Source organism: Xiphophorus couchianus, chromosome 17 (genome assembly GCF_001444195.1).
Source record: "Xiphophorus couchianus chromosome 17, X_couchianus-1.0, whole genome shotgun sequence".
NCBI classification, from domain to species: Eukaryota; Metazoa; Chordata; class Actinopteri; order Cyprinodontiformes; family Poeciliidae; genus Xiphophorus; species Xiphophorus couchianus.
In genome coordinates, this window is record NC_040244.1 from 18294755 (window position 1) to 18317146 (window position 22392).

At 39.4% G+C, this 22392-nt stretch overlaps 3 protein-coding genes and 1 long non-coding RNA gene across 7 annotated transcripts in view; 3 read left to right on the forward strand and 1 right to left on the reverse strand.

Annotated features, from left to right (window-relative positions):
• Nucleotides 1–886: 886 nt before the first annotated feature.
• mrps33 (mitochondrial ribosomal protein S33) lies at nt 887–15209 on the forward strand. Of its 2 annotated transcripts, none has more exons than XM_028044026.1 (3): nt 887–1028; nt 2223–2439; nt 14715–15209. In XM_028044026.1, exons 2-3 carry the CDS (start codon nt 2225–2227, stop codon nt 14827–14829), a joined length of 330 nt encoding a protein of 109 aa, XP_027899827.1. In that variant the 5' UTR covers nt 887–1028; nt 2223–2224; the 3' UTR covers nt 14830–15209. The 2 variants fall into 2 exon arrangements, with proteins under 2 accessions (XP_027899827.1, XP_027899826.1); XM_028044025.1 differs by having other exon boundaries at nt 932–1094.
• Nucleotides 3725–8425, forward strand: LOC114161015 (uncharacterized). Its single transcript, XM_028044024.1, has 2 exons — nt 3725–4363; nt 4653–8425. Exons 1-2 carry the CDS (start codon nt 3955–3957, stop codon nt 5276–5278), a joined length of 1035 nt encoding a protein of 344 aa, XP_027899825.1. The 5' UTR covers nt 3725–3954; the 3' UTR covers nt 5279–8425.
• LOC114161017 (uncharacterized) lies at nt 14922–17566 on the reverse strand. 2 transcript variants are annotated; one of them, XR_003598923.1, is made up of 4 exons: nt 16863–17566; nt 16601–16738; nt 16400–16469; nt 14922–16310 (listed from the first exon to the last, which is right to left on the reverse strand). It is a non-coding gene; the product is annotated as an uncharacterized LOC114161017 (long non-coding RNA). The 2 variants fall into 2 exon arrangements; XR_003598922.1 differs by lacking the exon at nt 16863–17566 and having other exon boundaries at nt 16601–16833.
• A 429-nt stretch (nt 17567–17995) lies between these two features.
• The window catches only part of braf (B-Raf proto-oncogene, serine/threonine kinase), a 56594-nt gene continuing 52197 nt past the window's right edge, over nt 17996–22392 (forward strand). The window contains exon 1 of one of the 2 annotated variants that reach the window (XM_028044023.1): nt 17996–18282. In XM_028044023.1, coding sequence (XP_027899824.1) covers nt 18127–18282 — 156 coding nt within the window. In that variant the 5' untranslated portion in view covers nt 17996–18126. The remainder of the gene's footprint in view (nt 18283–22392) is intronic. The other variant, XM_028044022.1, reaches the window with a different exon arrangement.

The window sequence follows — 22392 nt, forward strand, 5'->3', positions numbered from 1 at the left end:
ACTCAAACCCAGAAAACTACAGACCAATAGCTTTAACATCAAATCTATGTAAAATAATGGAAAAAATTATTAATAATAGACTAGTATATTATTTAAATAATAAAGGATATATGTCAAAATATCAAAGTGGTTTTTGAAAAGGGAGTAGTCCTAATGATCCAACGCTATGTCTAGAGCATGAAATTAGAAGACCGACCACAAGTAAATAAAGGAAGTGTAGTGGCATTTTCTTTTGATATAGAAAAAGCGTATGATATGATGTTGGTTGAGGGATTATTAATTAAATTATACACGGGCAGTATAGGGAAAATATTTAAATGGATTAAAGACTTTTTAACAAATAGGAAAATACAAGTTAGAATTGGTGAGGTGATCTCAGGAAAATATATAGTAGAAAATGGAACTCCGCAAGGGAGTATTATAAGTCCTTTAATGTTCTCAATTATGATAAATGATGTATTTAAAGATATTGGAAAAGAAATGGGTTGTTCACTTTTTGCAGATGATGGAGCTGTTTGGAAAAGAGGAAAAAATGTAGATTTCATTGTAAAGAAATTACAAGAGGGTATTATTGAAATAGAGAAATGGGCGTTGCAATGGGGATTTAAGTTTTCAGTTGAAAAAACAAAAGTAATGATATTTAATCAGAATAAAATAAACAAGGAAATAAAATTAAAATTATTTAACCATGAATTAGAGCAAGTAAAGTGTCTAAAAGTTTTATAATTTATAATCTATCTATCTATCTATCTATCTATCTATCTATCTATCTATCTATCTATCTATCTATCTATCTATCTATCTATCTATCTATCTATCTATCTATCTATCTATCTATCTATCTATCTATCGAGAGAGAGAGAGAGAGAGAGAGACCATCACGAACCACACTCCATACCAGTAAGTGGCGGTAATGCTACTAAAAGTTTGTTGCCAACCGCCAGTAAATCCAACAAGAAGACGAAGAAGAACATCAAAGGAGGAAGTATGATGCGGTGGAGCTTGTTGTGAAGGTTGAAACAGTCAAAGTAAGCTAACAGAGTTAAGATAATGAGACCGTAGGGTTTTACCAGCCTCACCCGCCACAGGTTCAGGTAGGTAAGGTTTAACAGCTGATTAAAAACTGTAGAAGTTGTTACAGTCTTTAAACAAAGAGCGTAACGGAAACATGACTGCGTATCAATAAGCTAGCACATGTGACACATGAGAGACACGTAAACTGTGTCGTAGTGCAGCTCAGTCAGCTATAAATTATCCGGGGAGTCGGATGGTATTTATCAGGCGGTGTTTGAGATCCACTGTTGTCAGATCAGCTAACAGCGGGGACTTATCGGGACCCCTTTTCAATATCAGCAAAACAAACGAAAACTAAAACAAAATAAATTTCCATTTGCTAAATCCCAAAATAATGACAAAAAGAATATGGCACACATTTATTTATTAATACAGAGCGATATTATCACATGAAAGAATGTTTGACCCAAGTAATATAGTTTAAAGGCGATTCTACCAAATACATAGGAAATGTATATAAACTTATGATTCTGAAGACATTAACAAATCTTTGACATATTCTCTCATTGTTGCTTTCAGCAAATGCAAATATGTGATTCTAACAACAATCACGAACCACACCCCATACCAGTAAGTGGCGGTAATGCTTCTAAAAGTTTGTTGCCAACCGCCAGTAAATCCAACAAGAAGATTTACTATAAAACAGTTTTGTTGTTTTGTCTGGCTTAACTTCAGACAGTGAGAAAAATGTGGATGTGTCTTTCTGTAAATGTCTGGTTTCAACTGTATTGTACAGCTCTAATATGCTATTTATTTGTACAACAAATTTTATCTTCCTCACAGCATAAATTCCTGTAGATTTAGCAGGATAGCTCATCACCTCAGTTTTCATTGTAAAGTCAGCCTTTTGTTATTTTCTTCTGTAATGTTGAGGTTTTTGATAAACCCTAAGCCATGGGAATCAGTATCAATGTTTTCAAGTGTTAGCATCTGTTAAGTTAGTGAATAGAGATGGCAGATTCGGTTTTATTTCTCACTGCTGACTGACATGTAGTTTTTGGGGGTTCTGCTTTTATACAGACTGCTGACTTGTGAAAAGTCAGAACATTTGTTTTTATTTTCTGCTCAGTGTTAAATTTAATTTTAACCTAAAACCATGGATGTACAGTTAACATATTTGGTAAATTTGTCCTACTTTGTTCTCCTAGTTATGGCCGGTTTCTCCAGCTACGCGGTGCGCATGGCAAGACTGAGCTCCAGAATCTTTGGAGAGGTTGTCCGCCCCACAGACTCTAAATCAATGAAGGTGGTCCAGCTGTTCCAAGAACCTCCACTGGCCAAGAGGAAGGAGGTGTATGAATGGTATCCTCATCACAAGGTTTACTACGCCATGACCCAGAAGCTCCGGTTCATGGGACTGTTCAGGTAGTCAATTCAATTCAAAAATACTTTATTGATCCCAAATGAAAAATGATGTTGTTTTAACTCATATTAATTCTAATTTTTCAAAGAGTTATTGTAGATGGTGATGGCTGTTGGCAGGAAAGATCTGAAATACGGTAGATCTAGAATGTGAACAATTTGGTGCTCGATATTATCTGTGTTTTTTGTTGGGTTTGAATCATCTGTTGCTCTTGGTAGTGATGAGTTAAATCACAGATCAGACCTGCCTTTGAGTGTGACAGCATACCATACTTAACAGGAAATGTGAAAAAAGTGGTTTGTTCGAAAAATGTGGATAAAAACAGTGGTGTGTTCTAACAATACAGGCACTGAATCCTTGCAGTGAGACTCGGACTTCGTTCACACAGCAAGTCTTGATGCTCAATTCTGATTTTTATTCACTTTTTTATTTTTTGCATTCTACTGAATGATTCAACCGCAACAATTGTGCGAAGATAAAGATTGTAACTCTCTTAGTCAACGTTGTTGACAATAAGCTTCTAGTAAAGTGCAAAAAAGAATTAATGTTGCAAAATAATAAATCAAAAAAATTTACAAAGGAAAAGACGAGAGAAGTTACCGCAACAGGCTGCATACACATTGGCGCATGCGCACTCTATCGCTTATTAATGATCACAAAATAAACATCAAGCCTAAAAACATAATGTTGCAACTGACCGAATGTTCTGTTCTTTCTGTGGGAAATGTGTGAGTGTTTTTAGTGTTGAATCCTGAAACGTATAGTGGCATTGTTTTTTTCATATAGTGGCATTGTTGTCACTTGCTATGGCAACAAGTCTGTTGCTATGACAACAGACTCATAGCCGACTCAGAAAGTGAGAATGATAATGAATTTTCTCTGTTATTTTTCGTTTTGATGTGGTGAATAGCACTAAATAATACCTACATCTCCAAGTTTCATTTAGTTAACAGAATTGTTTTACCTCAGCAGCACAGCTATCCATGGCATGTAAAAGATTAATCTTTTTCCTTCCAGCATTGTGTGCATAGAGGGAAAATGAATAACCGCAGCCTCTCTGGTGGGGAGAGGCCACGGTTCAATGATCAACTTTGTTGTCATCTCATTGGATCTCCAGCCACATGTCTTGGACACTTGGGTGAATAAAGGTGCAGAGCTGTCAACTGACCACTACTTGGTGGTGAGTTGGCTCCGGCCCAAGGCAAAGCAAACTAAGCAGCCGCTTAGGGCCCCAGGGCCACTTTTACTTTGAAAAAGTAACTTTATTCAGATTACTGATTACTCCTTGGAAAAGTAACTTAGTTAGATTACTGATTACTTGATTTGGAAAGTAACTAAGTTACTTAAAAATTAAAAGTAACTTTTTAGTTACTTTCGGCAGCTGCTAACAACAACGCTCCACCACCTGTTAAATTACGTTTTACCAATAGACCTTTTTCACGCTTCCGGGTTTTAAAGCGAATGTGGGGTTCGACAACTTCCGGTGGCTATAGCGTTAGCATTAAAAGGCTAGGAAAATGGCTCAGTCTCAGCGCAGTTGTTTTTGTTCAGTCCCTGGTTGTTCATGTGGGGCAAGAAAACAGCCGTATCTGTCCTATCATGCGTTCCTGACGGACCCAGACCAACGGAGGCAGTGGATCCACGCGATCCGAAGAGATGAAGGTCCCGACTTTTGCATAAAGACAGGGAGCACTTTCGTATGTAGCCGCCACTTCACACTGGAGGATTTTGTTAGCGGATCGACAACCAGCCGCCTTAGAAGTGGAGCTGTTCCTTCCCTTTTTGCCTGGAATAACTTCACTGTACCAACAACCAAAGAGTCTGCTTTCGAGAGGGCTAAGAAACGGCAGTTTTTCCTCTCTCAGAAAGCTAGCCAAGCTGAAGATGCTACTGCGGACCATGATTATGGGGCACATCCACCCGCAGGTAAACGTCAACTTAAGATAGTACATTGTATACATTTGCCATGTAAGATCATTTCAGTCAAATATAACTATTACTTTAATAATTTGTTTATTATTATGTTCACATAATAATGAAATCATTTTTATGAGATTATGTGGTAGTTATGTATCACAATTTTGTGGAGAGATTATGTATATACATACAGTACATGCTCCAACTCACAACATCTTCACAGAAGTAATGTTACATTTATATAATTAAAACTTCTTGCTAACTGTATGTTATGCTATTTTATTTTGTGGTTTTACAGGTGCACTTGATGAAGCTCTAGGTTATATCAAGGAGTTGGAGGCTAGACTTCAAAAAGTGGATTTGTCTGCCACACTTTTTAGCCGCTACTGTGCCTCTGATGACCAGATTCAATTCTTCACCAAATTTCCATCTGAGAGTGTGTTCCGGATCTTCTGGGAGTCCTTTGCACCCTCTGCATCACGCCTTGTGTACTGGACCAGAGCACAGAAATGCTTGCTCTCTCTCCACATGCTTCCTCTCCCAGGAGAGGAAGCATGTGCTGAAGCCAGCCCTGCCCGCTGCGTACCTCTGATTGATGAGTTCCTTATGTACTCATTCAGGGTAGCAGTGGGCATGAAGGAGCAGCTCATTGCTGACATGTTTCAAGTCAGCATAGCTACTGTCAGCCGAGTGACCAGCACTTGGGCCCACTACCTCTTCATTGTGTTCTCTTCCATCAACCTGTGGATTAGTCGTGAGAAGGTAAAAGCCAGTATGCCTCAGAGATTTCTGAAGTTCTCTCCAAATGTCCGTGTCTTCTTGGACTGCACAGAAGTTGCTCTGGAAACGCCATCATCCCTCACCTTACAGTCTGAAACATTCTCTGCCTACAAGAACCGCACCACTCTGAAAGGGCTGAAATAAGAAATAACAAAGGTCAGTGGAATCCTTCCTCTGCTTGAGCTGGGAGATGAAGTCATTTCAGATAATGGCAAGACCTCCTTCATGAAGTTGGAGCCAAACTCATCATTCCTCCATTTAGGCATACTGGCCAGTTCAGCAAGAAAGAGACAGAGGAGACCCAGACCATTGCTCGACTGCGGATCATTGTAGAGCGAGCAATTGCTAGAGTAAAGTGCTACCACATCTGGGATTTGCCGGTGCCTCTCACTTTAATAGGAACTGTCAATCAAATCTAGCACAACTGTTGTGTTTTGGCAAATTATCAAGGCCCATTTTGTGTTGCAGACTAAATTATTTCTGTATGTTAATTGTTGTAGTGCTATGTAAAAAGTTATTTAAATGTCTAGACTTTAAAAAAAAAAATTCAATTAAAACACACTTGAGCAGCATACTATACTATTCATTTTGTATTTTCTTGTTTGAGTTGAATTGCAAGGAAAACAAATCAAGTACAATTTACAATATCTAATAAAAACAAAAAACCCTTAACTATTTCATATCTTATAATTGTACACTATACACTGATTTAAATCATGCTGCAAATTACTATATATCAAATCTAAACAACAATAGTTGCAAATACTTAAGAAGAAGCATTTTTTAAACACAGGTTACAAGACAACTGCAGTGAAGAAAACAAATTTTCGTAAATTATGCAACTTCCTTTTAAAGAAATTTGCACATCTGTATACGTTTCATGAGTAACAACTATTTACACACAGCTTGAGATTGGATATTTGAAATACAAAGAAACAAAAGGGTAAGTTATAATTAGGTTTATAATTCTTATTACATTGACATGAACACATCAATGAAGGTGTTGAAATAAAATAAGTCCAGTTTAGATTTCATTTGATCAATGAAAGACTCATCATGCCACACCCGCTCAACAGTTATTGTTGTTAGCATGTCCGTGACAAAGTGGCACCATTCCAATCCGCTGATTGCCAGCTGACCCTGCCTCAAAACAGCATGGCCATCCTGAACCTTGAGGTAAGCACCCTGAGACACATCATTCTTCATTCTGCTTTTTACCTCAACCAGTCCAAACGGGGGGGATTCTGATGGGTCATGCACCTTGCCATCTGGAGTTGCACCAAGATATGATGTGTCAGGACGAACAATGAATCCCACAGGGAGCACGTTGACCCTCAACATCTCAGCATAGTTTTCGAGCACCTCAGACTCCATCTGCAGACCACACTTTATGGTGGCAGTTTGACCCCCTGATCATCTGAGATGCCAGTGCCGTGGCAGCAGACTTCTTCTGCAATCATCATGGAAACGGCTAGTAGTGAGTCTTGGTTTTCGAAGTTGTACCCATGCAGGACATCTGGACTGCTCTCTTGTTCTGGCCTCTATTTCATAAGACATTTCCAGTGAAACTTGCAGAGGCTGAAGATGCATAAGTTGACTGAGTGTGGGCACAAAACACATATTCGGAAGACTATGCAGCATCAAAAGAAGAGAAGGGAAGTCTGGAGCCATGTGGTGCAAAATGATGCTGCCAGAGGACTAACCCAAACTAAAGAACAAATAAAGGGATGGGTGAGCAATTTGTTAGGACATAATGGGACTGATTTGGCACAGTTTAGATTTTTACCCAACTTGCAAATAAAACTAATTGACAGCAGTTGAGCCTGTATTTTTTTTACTGCCTACAAAAAAGACATTTTCCAAACAAATTATGAGAAAAATTATATTTGACACAAGTAATATTGAGATTACAACATATTTTATACGGCAATTATAAAATACAAGTGGGAAAGGAACCTAAATGGCTGCGCGACACAATCAAAGGAGGAATAAATTGTGTACATAGCTATAGTACTGTTATTTTAAGATCATGTATATGACAGTATATGTAATTTAGTATATGTAGTATATTTAGTATATGGTAGGATATCACATACCATAGGACAAAGTGTTCCACTCTTTTTTCTTACCTGTGTTCTTGGTCTGTGCCATCTTTATAAATCACTTGTGCAGGAGGAACAGTTGGCAGCTGGAGTTGGGAGGAGTGTGCAGTCTGGTAAAGAAGTGCAACTACATGATTGCAAAAACCTTTACCAGCTGCACAGCTACAGGAATAATTCAGCCTTTTCTTTTCCAACACCCAGTGATATTTAAAATAGACAAGTGTTTTAGCAACACATATATACATCAATACGTATAGCATGTTTAGCTTTAAACAAGTAGTAGATTCTAGTTTGAAGGTAAGTTTCAACAACAGTAGAAAAAAAATACAGACAGTTTCAACCGCAACAGAAACAGAAAACAAATAGTAACCTCTGAATAAGAAGATATTAGAATAAGCTCTGAGTTATCCAGAAGTCGTACGTGAAAGTTCTTCAGCTGTCAAATACGAACAGGAACTCGAACTAAAGAACAAGAGCCAACCGGCTTTCTGACTGTTTCAAACCTGCAGCTTGTGCGGTTCCTCATTTTTCTTCATGGATCTGAAGCATCGAGCTCTGACAACTACCTGTCCCTCGACAATATTTGACACTACGGGCATGCAGAAGTAAAGCATAGTTTCAGCATCAAGCTTCATCTAGTATCTCATAGCTAAGTTCTAGCATGCTGTTTTTCACAAACTGGCAAATACATTTCAGAATGTCAAAATACACTTGAAAAGTTTAAACTATGTCTGTCTCCAATATTCCACGGAATTTAGCAAAATAAGTTAGGCTTCATTACGATGTTTGTGTAGTTCATATCTTGTAGCTAGCGGTTAGCTCGCTAAGCTACGTCTTCTCTTACCTTGATAGCTGTGGATATATTCTTCGTGGAAGAACTTGTTTCCTTCCACACGTTTGTTGGTGGGCGAATTCGCCGCTGCGATTTCCTCCGCATCAGTGAAAGAAAGTGCTGGCAAATTAAGTAATGATGATGAAAAGGACCAGAGGAGGAGAGACATTTTTCAGGGTACTCGAATTACAGTCACCAAAACGGAAGTGCCGCAGCCCTTTAAGATGCGCCTTCCAGTTGCCGTGAAAAAGGTCTATACTTAATTACAAGTTATTTTACAATGGTAACATCAACTGTGTCTCCACTTATACGGTTGAACTCAAGGGGAGGTTGTTTAATGGTTACAACAGTACGAAAAATACTTGAGTTATTTTTGCATGTTTTTGTGTGGTCCACTATTGTCTGGAATACTTTAAGTACTATATTAGACCCCAACCCCCACCCCAGCCTCCAGGTTCTGCGTTGCGGCCCTGCATTTGGCATCAGTGCAGCACACAGCGCTCCTCCTGCGGCTCCACAACTCAGATGTCCCGCTGCACAGATTTGACACTTATCTTAATATTAATAATTATAATGCAGTTTAGTTGCACAACTTTACAGACTCGTTCATTCGTGGCTGTTTTATTGCACTGTTCATATTAGTCTCGATGTTTGCAGTTTTTCAGGAGCCCAACGCGAAGCTTGACTTAATTCACAGCAAGTATATTACCTTGACATTAACAAAACACAGCGGGACGGATCATCCGGGAAAAGATGGACCTGGAAGGCCTGACTAAAACTAACTGTATATCAGACACATTCCCAGGCATGTGTCTGCTTATTTATAAGCCCAAATAAGTAATTTCATGTTCAAAAACAAGCCCAAAAGCGCAACCCGCAACTCGTTAAATTTGCTAGCAACTTTAGAAAAAAAATCAAGCCCAAAGCCGCTTATAATAATCTGACTTGGCGACCGAAACTCAAAATAGTTTCTGTTTTTCCAGCAACAAAATGCGCATCTCCTTCCATTGTTTACATTTCTGTCGCTGTTGATACCGTCACATAGAAACGGTGGTCACTCCCCAAGACGCGTAGAGAAAATAAAATTCAAAAGAAAATAGTAACACACAGCAACGCAAAGTGGTTTTGATAAATAACTGTAATCTGAGTACTGGATTTGAAATAGCAACGCATTAGATTACTTGTTACTGAAAAAAGTGGTCCGACGTCAGAAATGAGTTACTGCAAAACAATGTCGCAGAAAATGACTTATTCTTCAAGTAGAGAGAAAAGAAAGAGGAGGAATAGAAAAAAGCCAAGATAAAGGTATATTTTCATGCATCTTGGCAATGTAATGTTTGTCAAAAAAATTGTGCTTGATAGCAACCTTGAACGGTCCGAACATTTATGTTAGTGTCTTTGAGTTTGTGTGAAACTGAGTTTTGACTTTCAATGAGTTGATTGATAGTTGACTCTGTATATTTCTGAAGGGGTTTTTTTTTTTTTTACTTCAAAACAGCATATTTGATAAAGTTAGATAACAATAATTAAAACTTCTCAATGTTTGACATTGTCCAGCAAAACGTTTCTACATCAGGCTACATGATTACTATATTAATAAATCAATGAGCTTGTTGAAGTGAACAAGAACATCAATAATAAGATTCCACAGAGCTACTCTAAGCTGTAGTTGGCGATATGTTGTTTGTACCAAGTTTTATTTGTCTGAAATATATAAATATAGCAAGAAAGTCACTGAGTTTGCCACAGTGGGGTGAATATTGTTAAATGTGCAGACATGACCTGGTGGGCCGGTCTGTTAGTCAAACCTCTCACTGCAGAGCAGAAGAGGACAGAAGCTGTTATTTAAACCTTTGCTGAGGAAGATAAGATCAGGGGATAAGATGGGCTTCACATGTAAGTATCGACCGATAACTGATCTCCCAAAATTAAGGAAATCAATGCCCATAAATCGACTGGCCAACAAATCGGCTGGCCTATAAATGTATATTATACATACATATACTGTAAGATATAATGTAAACAATACTGTCAGAGATGCAATAAGTTTATAGTAGGTGTGGGAATGATCTAATCGTTTGATTGCAGCAATCCACATTGTTAGCAGAGATAGAGGGCCCCAAAACCAGATTTTGCTGAGGGCCTTATGGAGGCTTGTCCTGGCCCTGCCTAATGGGTACCGGCAGTACAAGCAGCATGCAGCTCTCGTGGCTGCTAAGGCAAAAACTCAGGCATGGGAGGAGTTCGGAGAGGTTATAGAGAAGACTTCCACATAGCTTTGAGGCAATTCTGGTCCATCATCCGGCGTCTCAGGAGGGGGGAACAGTATAGTATCAGCACTGTCTGTAGTAGGCAGTGAGGACATAGTTACTTTGAAAAAATTTTGAAAACTTTATTTGAATTAGTGATTACTCCTTTAAAAAATAACTTGCCATATTTTCCGGACTATAGAGCGCACCCTCAAAGTTTTTAAAAAAACTGGAAACGTACATATATAGAGGTCATTAAACATCTCCCAGACTTTGCACAGGATGTTTTATGACTCTGTGGTTGCCAGTCCCATCCTGTATGCTGTGGTGTGCTGGGGCAGCAAGCTGAAGGTGGAGGACACCAACATACTGAAGAAACTGATCCGGAAGGCCAGTAACGGCGTTGGAGTGGAGCTGGATTTTCTGACAGTGGTGTCAGAAAGAAGGATCCTGTCCAAGATGCAGGCCATCTTGGACAACGGGTCTCATCCACTCCATGACGTGCTGGCTGGATACAGGAGCACCTTCAGCCAGAGACTCATTTTGCCAAAGTGAACCACAGAGCGCCACAGAAAGTAATTTCTGCCTGTTGCCATCAGGCTTTACAATGCCCAAGTCTGTGCTAATTGATTAAAATTTTTCTGCGCTCATTTAAAGGTTATTTATTGATTAATATATTGCATGTGATTGCTTGTTATTTATTTATTTGTTTATATCTAATCATTTTGAACTTATTATTCTTAGGTATATATATATATATATATTACAAACTTTGTATTTATTACCTAAGCTGGAGTAGCTTTCAACAAATAAGCAATTTCCCCTTGGGGATCAATAAGGTATATTCTATTCTATATAAGCCGCACCGGGCTATAAGGCGCTGGTACATTTAAAGTAACTTTCTTAGTTACTTTATCATCAGCTGTTGACAATAATGTTCCGCCACCTCTGAAAATTACATTGAGCTTTGCCAATACTTTATTGCAAGTTATTATATAATGGTAACATCAACTGTGTCTCCACTTATAAGGTTGAACTGAAGGGGAGATTGTTTAATGGTTACAACAGTGCAAAAAAAAAAAATATTAGTAATTTTTGCATGTTTTTTTGTGTTCCATTGTTATCTGGAAAACTCTTAGAAGGATTTTAGAGTCCCCCCTCCCTGCCCCAGCCTCCAGGTTCTGCGTTACGGCCCTGCGTTTGCTGTCGCAGCACAGCTCATAGCAGCCCTCCGGCGGCTCCACAACTCAGATGTCTCGCTACACAGATTAGTGACACTTATCTTAATATGAATGATTACGGACTCGTTCATTTGTGGTTGTTTTCACGTTTATTGCACTGTTCATATTAGTCTCGATGTTTGCAGTTTTCTGGAGTGCAACATGAAGCTCAATGTCGTTCACAGCAAATTTATTAACTTGACATTAACAAAGACAGCAGAACGGATCATCCGGGAAATGATGGACAGGGAGAGTCTGACTAAAACTAACTGGCTGTCAGACAAATTCTGGGGCTTGTTATGTGATGTGTCTCTGCCTATTTCAAAACCCAAATTAGCAACTTCACGTTCAAAAACGCGCATGCCGCGACTCATAAAATTTGCAAGCACCTATAGAAAAAACAAACCCAAAACTGCTTATAATAATCAGACTTGGTGACAGAAACTTAAAATAGCTCCCATTTTTCCAGAAACAAAATGTGCATCTCTTTCCTCCCACCATTGTTTACATTTCTGTCACGGCAATCAGCTGCTGCTGTCGCATAGAAACGGCGGTCACTTGACGTGTAGAGGAAATAAAATTAAGTTCCTTAAGGCTCGGGATGTTGTAGGGTTGTGTTGGTTGATGCAACCGCAATATTGCTTGGACATCGGGGGCAGTTTTCCTAAATTGGCAGACTGGGGTGGTGGTCCTCTTATTCAAAAAGGGGCACTGCAGAGTGTGCTCCAACTACAGAGGGGTCACACTCATAAGCCGCAAGGTCTAGTCTGGGGTCTATTTGGGGAGGACTTGTCGGACAGTCGAACCGTTGATTCAGAAAGAGCAATTTGGTTTTCATCCTATTATTGGAACAATGGACAGGATGTCTCCAGCAGGGTGCGTGGGAGTTTGCCCAACCAGTCTACATGTGCTTTGTGGACTATGGTTTGACATGTCAAACTCCTCCTCGGGGGGCTTTGTGAGGGGTGCTCCAGGAATATGGGATATTAGGCACTTTGATATGGCCTGTTGGGCCATATCACATGTCAGAGTCTGGTCTGTATTGCCGGCAGTAAGTCGGACTCATTCCAGTGAGAGTTGGACCCTGCCAAGGCTGCCCTTTGTCACTGAATCTGCTCATTACTTTTATGTACAGAATTTCTAGGTGCCCCTGTTCAAAAAGGGGGACCGGAGGGTGTGCTCCAATTATAGAGGGGTCACACTCTTAAGCCTCCCTGGCAAGGTCTATTCCGGGGTACTGGAGAGGAGGGTCCGTCGGATAGTCGAACCTCGGATTCAGGAAGAGCAGTGTGGTTGTCGTCCTGGTCGTGGAACACTGGACCAGCTCTACACCCTCGGCAGGGTCCTGGAGGGTGCATGGGAGTTCGCCCAACCAGTCTACATGTGTTTTGTGGACTTGGAGAAGGCGTTCGACCGTGTCCCTCGGGGAGCCCTGTGGGGGGTTCTCCGGAAGTATGGGGTACCGGGCCCTTTGATACGGGCTGTCAGGTCCCTGTATGACCGGTGTCAGAGTCTGGTCCGCATTGCCGGCAGTAAGTCGGGCTCGTTTCCGGTGAGAGTTGGACTCCGCCAGGGCTGCCCTTTGTCACCGATTCTGTTCATCACTTTCATGGACAGAATTTCTAGGCGCAGCCAAGGTGTTGAGGGGATCCGATTTGGTGGCCTTAGGATCTCGTCTCTGCTTTTTGCAGACGATGTGGTCCTTTTGGCTTCATCAGATTGTGATCTGCAGCTCTCGCTGGAGCGGTTCGCAGCCGAGTGTGAAGCGGCCGGGATGAGGATCAGTGCCTCCAAATCCGAGGCCATGGTCTTGAGCCGGAAAAGGGTAGAGTGCCTTCTCCGGGTCAGGGGGGGTGTCCTGCCCCAAGTGGAGGAGTTTAAGTATCTCGGGATCTTGTTCACGAATGGGGGAAGAAGGGAGCGGGAGGTCGACAGGCGGATTGGTGCAGCGTCTGCCGTTAAGCGGGCGTTGTACCGGTCCGTTGTGGTGAAGAAAGAGCTGAGCCAAAAAGCAAAGCTCTCGATTTACCGGTCGATCTACGTTCCCACCCTCATCTATGGTCATGAGCTTTGGGTCATGACCGAAAGAACGAGATCGCGGATACAAGCGGCCGAAATGGGTTTCCTCCGTAGGGTGGCTGGGCTCTCCCTTAGAGATAGGGTGAGAAGCTCAGTCATCCGGGAGGGACTCAGAGTAGAGCCGCTGCTCCTTCACATCGAGAGGAGCCAGTTGAGGTGGCTCGGGCATCTGGTCAGGATGCCTCCTGGACGCCTCCCTGGTGAGGTGTTCCGGGCACGTCCCACCGGGAGGAGGCCCCGGGGAAGACCCAGGACACGCTGGAGGGACTATGTCTCTCGGCTGGCCTGGGAACGCCTCGGGATTCCCCCGGAAGAGCTAGAAGAAGTGGCCGGGGAGAGGGAAGTCTGGGCCTCCCTTCTGAAGCTGCTACCCCCGCGACCCGACCTCGGATAAGCGGAAGAAGATGGATGGATGGATGGAATTTCTAGGTGCAGCCAACGTGTTGAGAGTATCTGTTTTGGTGGCCTTAGGATCACATCTCTGCTTTTTGGGGATGATGTAGTTCTACTGACTTTATCATGTCATGATCTAGAGCTTTGACTGGAGCGGTTCACAGTCAAGTTTGAAATGCCTGGAATAAGGATCAGTGCCTCAAAATCCGAGGCCATGGTCTTGATATGGAAGTTGGCTAGTGCTTTTGGAATTTTTCAAATCATTGGGGCAGCAAATGATTGTCTGGAGTGGAGGCCCAAAAAGGAGAACATTTTGGAGAACAGTGGACTTCTGTGCCTAAATAAAAAAAATAGATTGATACTTTTGATTAGGTTTACAATGACCTTAAGAGTACTGTAGTAAACCTTCAAAGATTTCGTTTTTGTGGTGACAGAGGAGGACCACAAAAACTCTTCTGTCACCACATAGGAGGTTTTAAAAGTACTTTTTATGTACTTTTAATATATGTTAAAAGTACATTAAAATTACTTTTAATGTACTGAAATTTGTTAAACTGAGGGAATAAACTGATTTTTTAACAGAACAATATTTTAACATTTTGATCTCATACTGTTGGGATGTGACTGAGCATTAAGATATTTTGACAGTAGTAAAGTGAGCTGTGGATGCAATAACTTCATTTAGAAGGCTTGTTTTCTTTTCAGAGATGAGCATGAGGACTTCAAAGAGGAGATGCGCCGCCTGAGGAAACTTCGAGGAAAAGGAACCCCTAAGAAAGGAGAAGGAAAGAGGGCGAGCAAAAAAAATAAAGTGAAATAAAGTAAAATCTTTTTTACTCCTGCAGGAAGGAGACTTTTGTTCTTCATGTAATGTTGATCAACATTGATCATTTTTTCAAAATAAACATTTTAAATTGCTCACTCATTTTATTACAGACTTTGTTCTGTTAAACAGCTTCTATGATAAATCCAATGACATATTACATGAAAATTGCAAAGCCATGTTTTATGCGGACTGTTTTGACGAGATGTAAAGATTTCCACTTTTTGGGGGGAAAAAATATGCTTTTCTTCCATGTGAATTAAATCAGAATTATTGTGCAAATAATTAAGCCTTTTTACTTTTTTTATTATGGCTTGTAACAAAACCCCATAATTCAATGTTTCAGAAAATTATTTAATAAAATTACTAAAAAAAGATTCATAAATTCTGTGCCCTTGCTTACTGGATTGTCAAGAGTGCTGACTTGCCAGATGTCTAAGAGACAGTAATTGGCACATTCCACAGGAAGAGTGAACCACAAAAGGTCATTTTAAAGCAAACCTACCCTAGTCAAAAAGAAAAAATACTTTAGTATATACTGTACTTACGTTTGTGTAAGTATATTTTAAGTATACTAAGTATTAAGTGTTCTACCTATAAATATACAAGTATAATGCTTGTACCAATTGACATAACTTTAAACATACTTAAATATAATTGTACCAAAATACACTTTTTAAGAAATCTATTAAATAAAAGTATACTTTAAGTGAACAAAATATGTATTTGCCCAAGTGTAAATATACACTTGCGCAAGTGTATATTTAAAAGATTTTAAATATATTTAAAATATCTTAGATATTTTGTGTATATTTTAATATATATGCTCAAAATAGAATTTTTTAAAATTCACTAACTCTTACTTTAAAATATTATTTTCAGTATGTTTTAAATTACATATCAGTGTATATTTTGGGCTAATAAAGTATGCCTTTTTAGGTGCCCTAATAATCTTTTACTGTTTTTGTTAAAATGGCAAAGAATAAAAAATAATAAAATTTATACTTGATGTAATGTTGTTTAACAAAGTAAATACTGTGTTCATACCTCAAAATATCAAACACGTATACTTTAGTGACAGGTTCTACAACAAAACTTGTCCTTAACACTAAATGTAGCAGGTATCTTTAGTTCTACATCTTTCCGAATATGATCTGTTGTTTTCAGTTTTTTAACTAAAACACGGAAGCTGTTTTTACCCAATCCATTTTCAGATGTATAATGTAAGATCTATTAGTGAAAGGCATTAGCGCCAGTTCACACTCCAGACCAGATGGTGGTGGTATGGCACACTTTCAGGTTTTTTTTAAACGCACCATAAAACGAAGAACAACCAAGAAGGTGAAGATAGCAGACGCTGTTCAAATTAGCCATTTTTACTCGCATAATGTTGAATTAAAAGTAGAGAGAGCCTTGATAACAGTGAGGATCAACGACAGAACATTCCCATTCACTGGACCACTGCACTTCACAGAAACCTACAAAAAAAGAATAAAACAATTAAACAGAGAAAGTTTTTGTATTTAAAAGAGTACAGAAAAACAGCAAAGAAAAAAGTACGACTTACAATTTTAAGAGGTTGTGGACTCACTATGTATGTGGCATCATTAGAACTGATAATGATTGGGACCGGATGCCTGGAGTGAAAAAACATTTCTGGGTGACTTCTTTGAAGTGGAAAAAATAGTCAGCAATATCATAAAATCAGATGATGTTGGCATTGACTATGAAGCTGTTTTAAGTGTGGACTTAAAGGGAGACAATCTACCTTAAAATCTTTCCATCCATGATCTGAACATGCTGATCCTTGCAGGGTGGTGATTGGGGCTGGTGGTGCCCATCTCCAGCAGTCATCAGATGAGAGGCGGGGTTCACCGTGGACAGGTCACCAGTCCATCACAGAGCCCTGAAAGCTAACAATGAATATAATGTATGAAAGAGAAATGGTAGATTAACAAGAGGAATAAATACTGTCCAATTATTTTTTTAATCAAATCATGTTTATTAAGCGCTTAGTGTTGGAAACACACCAGTTTTTGCTGTTAAAAATGTGGCCAGCTGCTCAGTTAAAAAAAAAAGAAAAAGCCTTCCACTATGAAGACATGTGGAGGTCACAAGTCGGCATGCATAAAAATGTACTTTGTGCCAAAGTTTTAGTAAACACTTCTTCGCTGGCATGAAAATGTGCAGCAGCCAAGCAAACTTTTTCTGTGGACAATATCAAATTTCAAAGCGTCAAAACTCACTTAAATACACTGAAATCTAACTACATTCGATGTTATTTAAACCAAGAAGTTTCAAACCTGATGTCTTTTCATGATTTTAATATTTTATTGTTTTAACGTAAATGATTAAACTGAACCGCATTTATCCTCAGACAATAAGCTAACATGCACACAAAATAAAGAAAATAAAAGTAAAAGGATGTGAAAACCTCACTCGAATGTAAATAGTATTTTTCCTCAGTTTTGTCTCATAAAGATGTAATGCATCGGTCTGTGCACCGGAGCCATGCATATTCGGTCATTTCATTCTGACTGAAAAAGAAAACGGGGTTGGATCAGCAGATTAACTCCAAACAAGTTTGATTGTTTTAAGGTGACCAAGATGTGTATACAATCACATCTACATAAGTAGCTGCGCAAAGGGGCACACGTTTGTGCAGTGCCACAATTACGTGGCACAACGTAATCAAGTCCTACTACCATGCAGATAGGATATTTTTAGACTGCGATCCACAATATTCTATTTTATATAATAAAGTATATTATTTAAAATATATATTCATTTCTTTAACATATATAGAATATTATTTAAACATATATTTTCTAAGTAATCTATTTCAGTGTAAAACACAGATAGTTCTATGCAGACTGATGTTTCCAAACCTTTATTTCTGACAATTATGATTTTATTTCGACAGTTAATGCAATTATGACATTTAGGACTATAATATTAAATCAATAATAAAACATATAATACAGAAGTGTGGGTTGATTGTAGATTTTTAATCTGTTGAACTTGAAAAGTTTGAAAAGATTTGGTGATTTTTAATCATTTGAGCTGTCGCCATTAATGCAACTTTTTAGATTACTTTATTTTGAATGTATCATATCATTTGAATAAGTTGTCATGAAATGAACCGTATGAGATCAGTTGAACTGACGGTCTGATGGTCAGGTGGACCGGAGAGAACCCCGTCGTCTCGTCCTGAGTCTCTGTCTCCCCCTCCTGTCCTCAGCACCAGCCTGCCTTTTCCTCTATTATTTTCCACTCAGCTTCTCGCAGTTTAAAATGGCGGCGTTGAGCAGCGCCGAGTCTCCACCGCCCGTCTTCAACGGAGACGCCACGGAGCGGGAGCCGGGAAGGGAGAGCGGCCTGGAGGAGCTGGGCCCAGGTTTGGACTCTTCGTGCTCCTCGGGGATTCCCGGAGGTCCGCAGGAGGAAGAGGTAAGCGCTGCATCGGCGGCGGGGGCAGCGAGACTTAGCTTGCTCCGAACGGAGCTAATTGGATGGAAGCGTTCAGGAAACACCGGCTGGAACGCACACCGGGGGAGGGTGTGGGAGACGGCGGAAGGGGATGCAACGCTGGTTGCGGGACCATGAACCCAACTTCGACGGTCCATTTTAGTCCAGTTCAGGCTTTTTTTGAGCAGGAAGATGCAGCAGGAGAGGAGGTTTTATTTGAAAGAGCCTGTGTTTATTTGGGGCCTATTTTCTTCCAATCGCTGCTTGCTTGCTTTCCCAAGCTCACTGCAGCACCTCCAGTCTGGTGCCAAGAAAACGAGCACCTACCACCGTTGTTGCAACATATATACGCAATTAGTGCGCTTTGTACATTGTGCGAGTAAAGTTTGATTTTATACATATGAACTCTGGCTTTGCACCCCGGAGGACCGATGATGGGGATGATGATGTTCATAATGATGAGGGAGATGAAGCTGAAATCGTGCTTCTGGTATTTGTGGTTGGCAGCATTTGCTGCGTTCCAAAAACAATTGTTTTCCCCTACTCTAGCCTTCCTATCCCAGCTGACACAGAAATACACTGTTTACCAGGCCTGCGCTCATCACTTACACTACAAATACCGTGATACATGGAAGTACACCATGGATGCACCCTATTTCATAATGAAATCTATGAAGTGTAGCATTCTATTTCATTATCCTAATTTCCCTGTCCCAACTCTGTCCTAGTTTGTTTTTTTTTTTGAGAAACTCTCAAAAGTTGTCTGAGTGCTCTGAAGCTCAGTCCATTCCAAAATCACTGGTCCTGCATGAACAAAAAAAATTTTAAGTAACAAAATCACTGGAACTCAAAATTCTCACAACCATAAAATCAGGTCCTTATTAAAAAAAATGAGAACTCTCCAGCTGTCCCTCACCATATTATGTTTTCAAACTAGAGGTGAGGAGACCTCAGGTAGGGGTTAGTGACTACTACTGCCCACTTAAAGCTGAATACCTGAAACCCTGATAAGTGCCTATTTAATAGTTCAAACAGCAAATATATCTTGAAATGCATTAATACATTTCAATACATTTAATGCATTATGCACTGTGGAAACTGTCTTGGCACAATTTCAGAAGCTAATGTCTATATTCTTCCTCATTTCCACACTTTGGGGTGTGGAAATGTCAGTGCCAAGGGACATGAATGATGCTTCTGAATTGACTGCTTTATAAAACCCTAGCCAATAACATATCAAATAGTGTTGTTTCTTGGTATTTCAACTTTCTAAGTCACATTTTCTTTGGAGTATCTTTGGAATACCTTCTATGTGTATAGCTGGGTCTTCATAAAACTTAATATCTCTGTCCGTCCACCAGGAAGTTAATTTATGTGAACATATAGGTTGAATTACTTTTAAGTAGCATATGAATATGACGTTTGTGCAAGATGTGGACATATTGTTGAATTATTTGTTGCAGAGTACAGGTGTAAAAATTTTCTCAAATCTTCACTTCACTTCACACAGTTTCTACAATTATTTTTTGCTGATATAAAATAGAATATTTATATAAATAAAAGGCAAACCCCCCCAAAAAACATGAAAATGTGTTAATTTTTCCAGATATCCGTCTACGTGTGGACTAGGCCTTAGATATGATGTACAAAAGAATTTGGGTGAATTTTTTTTCACAAATTATTTGGAGATTCAATCCACAGAAAAGTCAGTGAATTAGGACTGTAATGATTCTTCAAATGATTCGAGTACCTCCATTATTAAAATTCCCCAAGGCAAATGATCTGCCGCGAAGCTTTGTTAAATGCTTTTTTACTATTTGGTGCCATGTATTCCGGTAAGATAATTATTTGTGTTGCACAATGCCCTGACTTCCACCAAGGAGTTGTTGATTAACACAAAGTGTTATTCCCTGAACATGTCCAAATTTTTATCGTTTTCCGGGCATCCTTACATTGACTGGCATTGTGCATGGTGTACTATAGCCTTTCTCCCTTTGCTGCTGCCTGGTGGTCGCTGTGTGTGGTGGATACAGGTGGAGTGGAGATAGACTGATCACGCAGGCTGCACTCCAGCTCTGTAGCTGATGTTTAGCCTAAGTGTTTGTTTACAGGTGAAGCAGAAACTAGATTTTCTACCATCCTGGTCACAACAAATGTGTGACAGAGCGCACCGTGGTGTGCAGATAGCTGGCAAATGTTTTTCTGTGTGTGATAAAGACATCAAAGTTCGGTTGCTCACACGGACACAAAAAATCTAAAAGTTTGTGCAAAGTGAGAGTTTATCTGTTAAATTGACTGAAAATTAATGTTATTAGGGATGTACAGATAAATTTGGGCTGCTTTTATATGAGGGGATTTTCCTGCCATAATCCAAGAGCACACATTTTCAGTCTGAAAATAGGTCTTCGTGTCTTTTGTTCTCAAAACCTTTAATACTTTTGCTTACATTTTCATTTTGAAAGCAGAACTTCATGTCTTTCTTCCCAAAACTTCTAAGAATTATACTCAAAACTTTTCGCACTCACACTTAGTCTCTTCTTGGACTCTGATTGCTTACAAAACATGGAACTGCCTCTTGGCACAATCGCCTGGCAACCTCTCAACCAATCGAATGAAAGTATTGTACTGGGTGCATTTGTTTCCTTCTAGCGGGTGTGCCTGTGTGTCTACTATCGATTGTAGCAACCTGCACCACCCACTGGATGTAGGGGGAAACAACGACGTCAGCTTTCTGCTCTGTAGTACACTAAACAGCCGCCAGCAGTGTGCTACTGATTACTAACAGCCTTTTGATCTTAGGCACGATTTTGTTCACCCAACAAAAGGCAGGATCTTGGGCCTGATTGTAGGGTAAGAACATGGTATATTTATGACAAAAATACCATGAGGCACAAAAACTATTAGCTTACAACTTAAAAGAAAAAACAACAATTAAAATATACAATTTATAAAATAAAAGACCCTAAAACCAAATAAATTCTGTTTATTTAGAGCAGTGTTTCCCAAAATTTTTCAGGCTGAAAACCCATTTAGTCATGGATCCCCTAACCTGAAATTGCCCCAGCAATAGCACATCTTTAATATGTGATGCAAGCTGAAATGAAAATATTAGTCTCTTTACTCACTTATTGTTGTCTTTGTTTATTAGAAGAGTGGTGCTGTTTGGTAAATGTGAATGGCCACAAAAAAACCATTAACAGCTCTGCTTTGGCATTTTGAGTTATTTACATATTGTGAAAGTGTCTGAGCTTTCTGATTATATCAAACACATGGAAATAAAAAAGAAGTTGTTCTTTACTACCAAGTGTTGTGTGCATTAATAACATTTAGGGTTATTTGTGATTTAGAAGCACAATTAAAGGAAAATAGGCTTGAGTTGCTTTAACAGAAACAAAAAAAATAATAATTTTTTGCACCATTAAGTATAAAAATAATTATTAATAAAATAAATAATTCGAAGGAGAGAAGGTGGGGGGTCAGACTGGAGAGGCTAGGGGGGTCAAGCGTATCACTGGAAGGGGGCAAAAAGGAGTCCATACATATTTCCCAGTCCATACATTCAACATTCAATGTGTATTTACAAGAAATAAAAATGAAAAATCTGGGTGAGGCAACATTTTTCAATTTCTTTTGTGTTACAAACGTAATAGCTACAAACTACTTATAGTTAAAGTATTTTTGACTGCAAAAATAGAACATTTTGCTTGTCATCTTCATAAAGAGATCAAGCTTTTGCATGTACTCCAAATTGTTCAAGAATAGCAGCTGATTTAATTTGGGTATACCTTTTCAGGCGTTTTTGGTGATTTCGGGGGCGAGGGTTAAGGGGTTAAATAAAAATAACAATAGCTGTTGACCTTGTAAGCAGAGCATCATTCATTTCCAAACAAAGTCACAAAAAACAAAGAACAGTTCTGACTAACTGGAGCAATTCCTACCGCTAACCATTCAAAGCAATCCAATCCCTAGTGAACGACACATCAACACTCTCAGCAGCTATGATTTAGCATCCTCTGATCATATAAGTAGTCCTGGAGTTGTTTTCTTTCCTATGGTATCTGCAGCTTTTCTTTTGAGTAATCTGGATTTAAG

Excerpts from the sequence above, each read along its gene's own strand:
- mrps33 (XM_028044026.1), top strand. The coding sequence starts at position 2,225 with ATGGCCGGTTTCTCCAGCTACGCGGTGCGCATGGCAAGACTGAGCTCC. Across the intron at positions 2,440-14,714 it reads CGGTTCATGGGACTGTTCAG|AGATGAGCATGAGGACTTCA; the intron begins GTAGTCAATTCA and ends TTTTCTTTTCAG.
- LOC114161015 (XM_028044024.1), top strand. The coding sequence starts at position 3,955 with ATGGCTCAGTCTCAGCGCAGTTGTTTTTGTTCAGTCCCTGGTTGTTCA. Across the intron at positions 4,364-4,652 it reads TGGGGCACATCCACCCGCAG|GTGCACTTGATGAAGCTCTA; the intron begins GTAAACGTCAAC and ends GTGGTTTTACAG.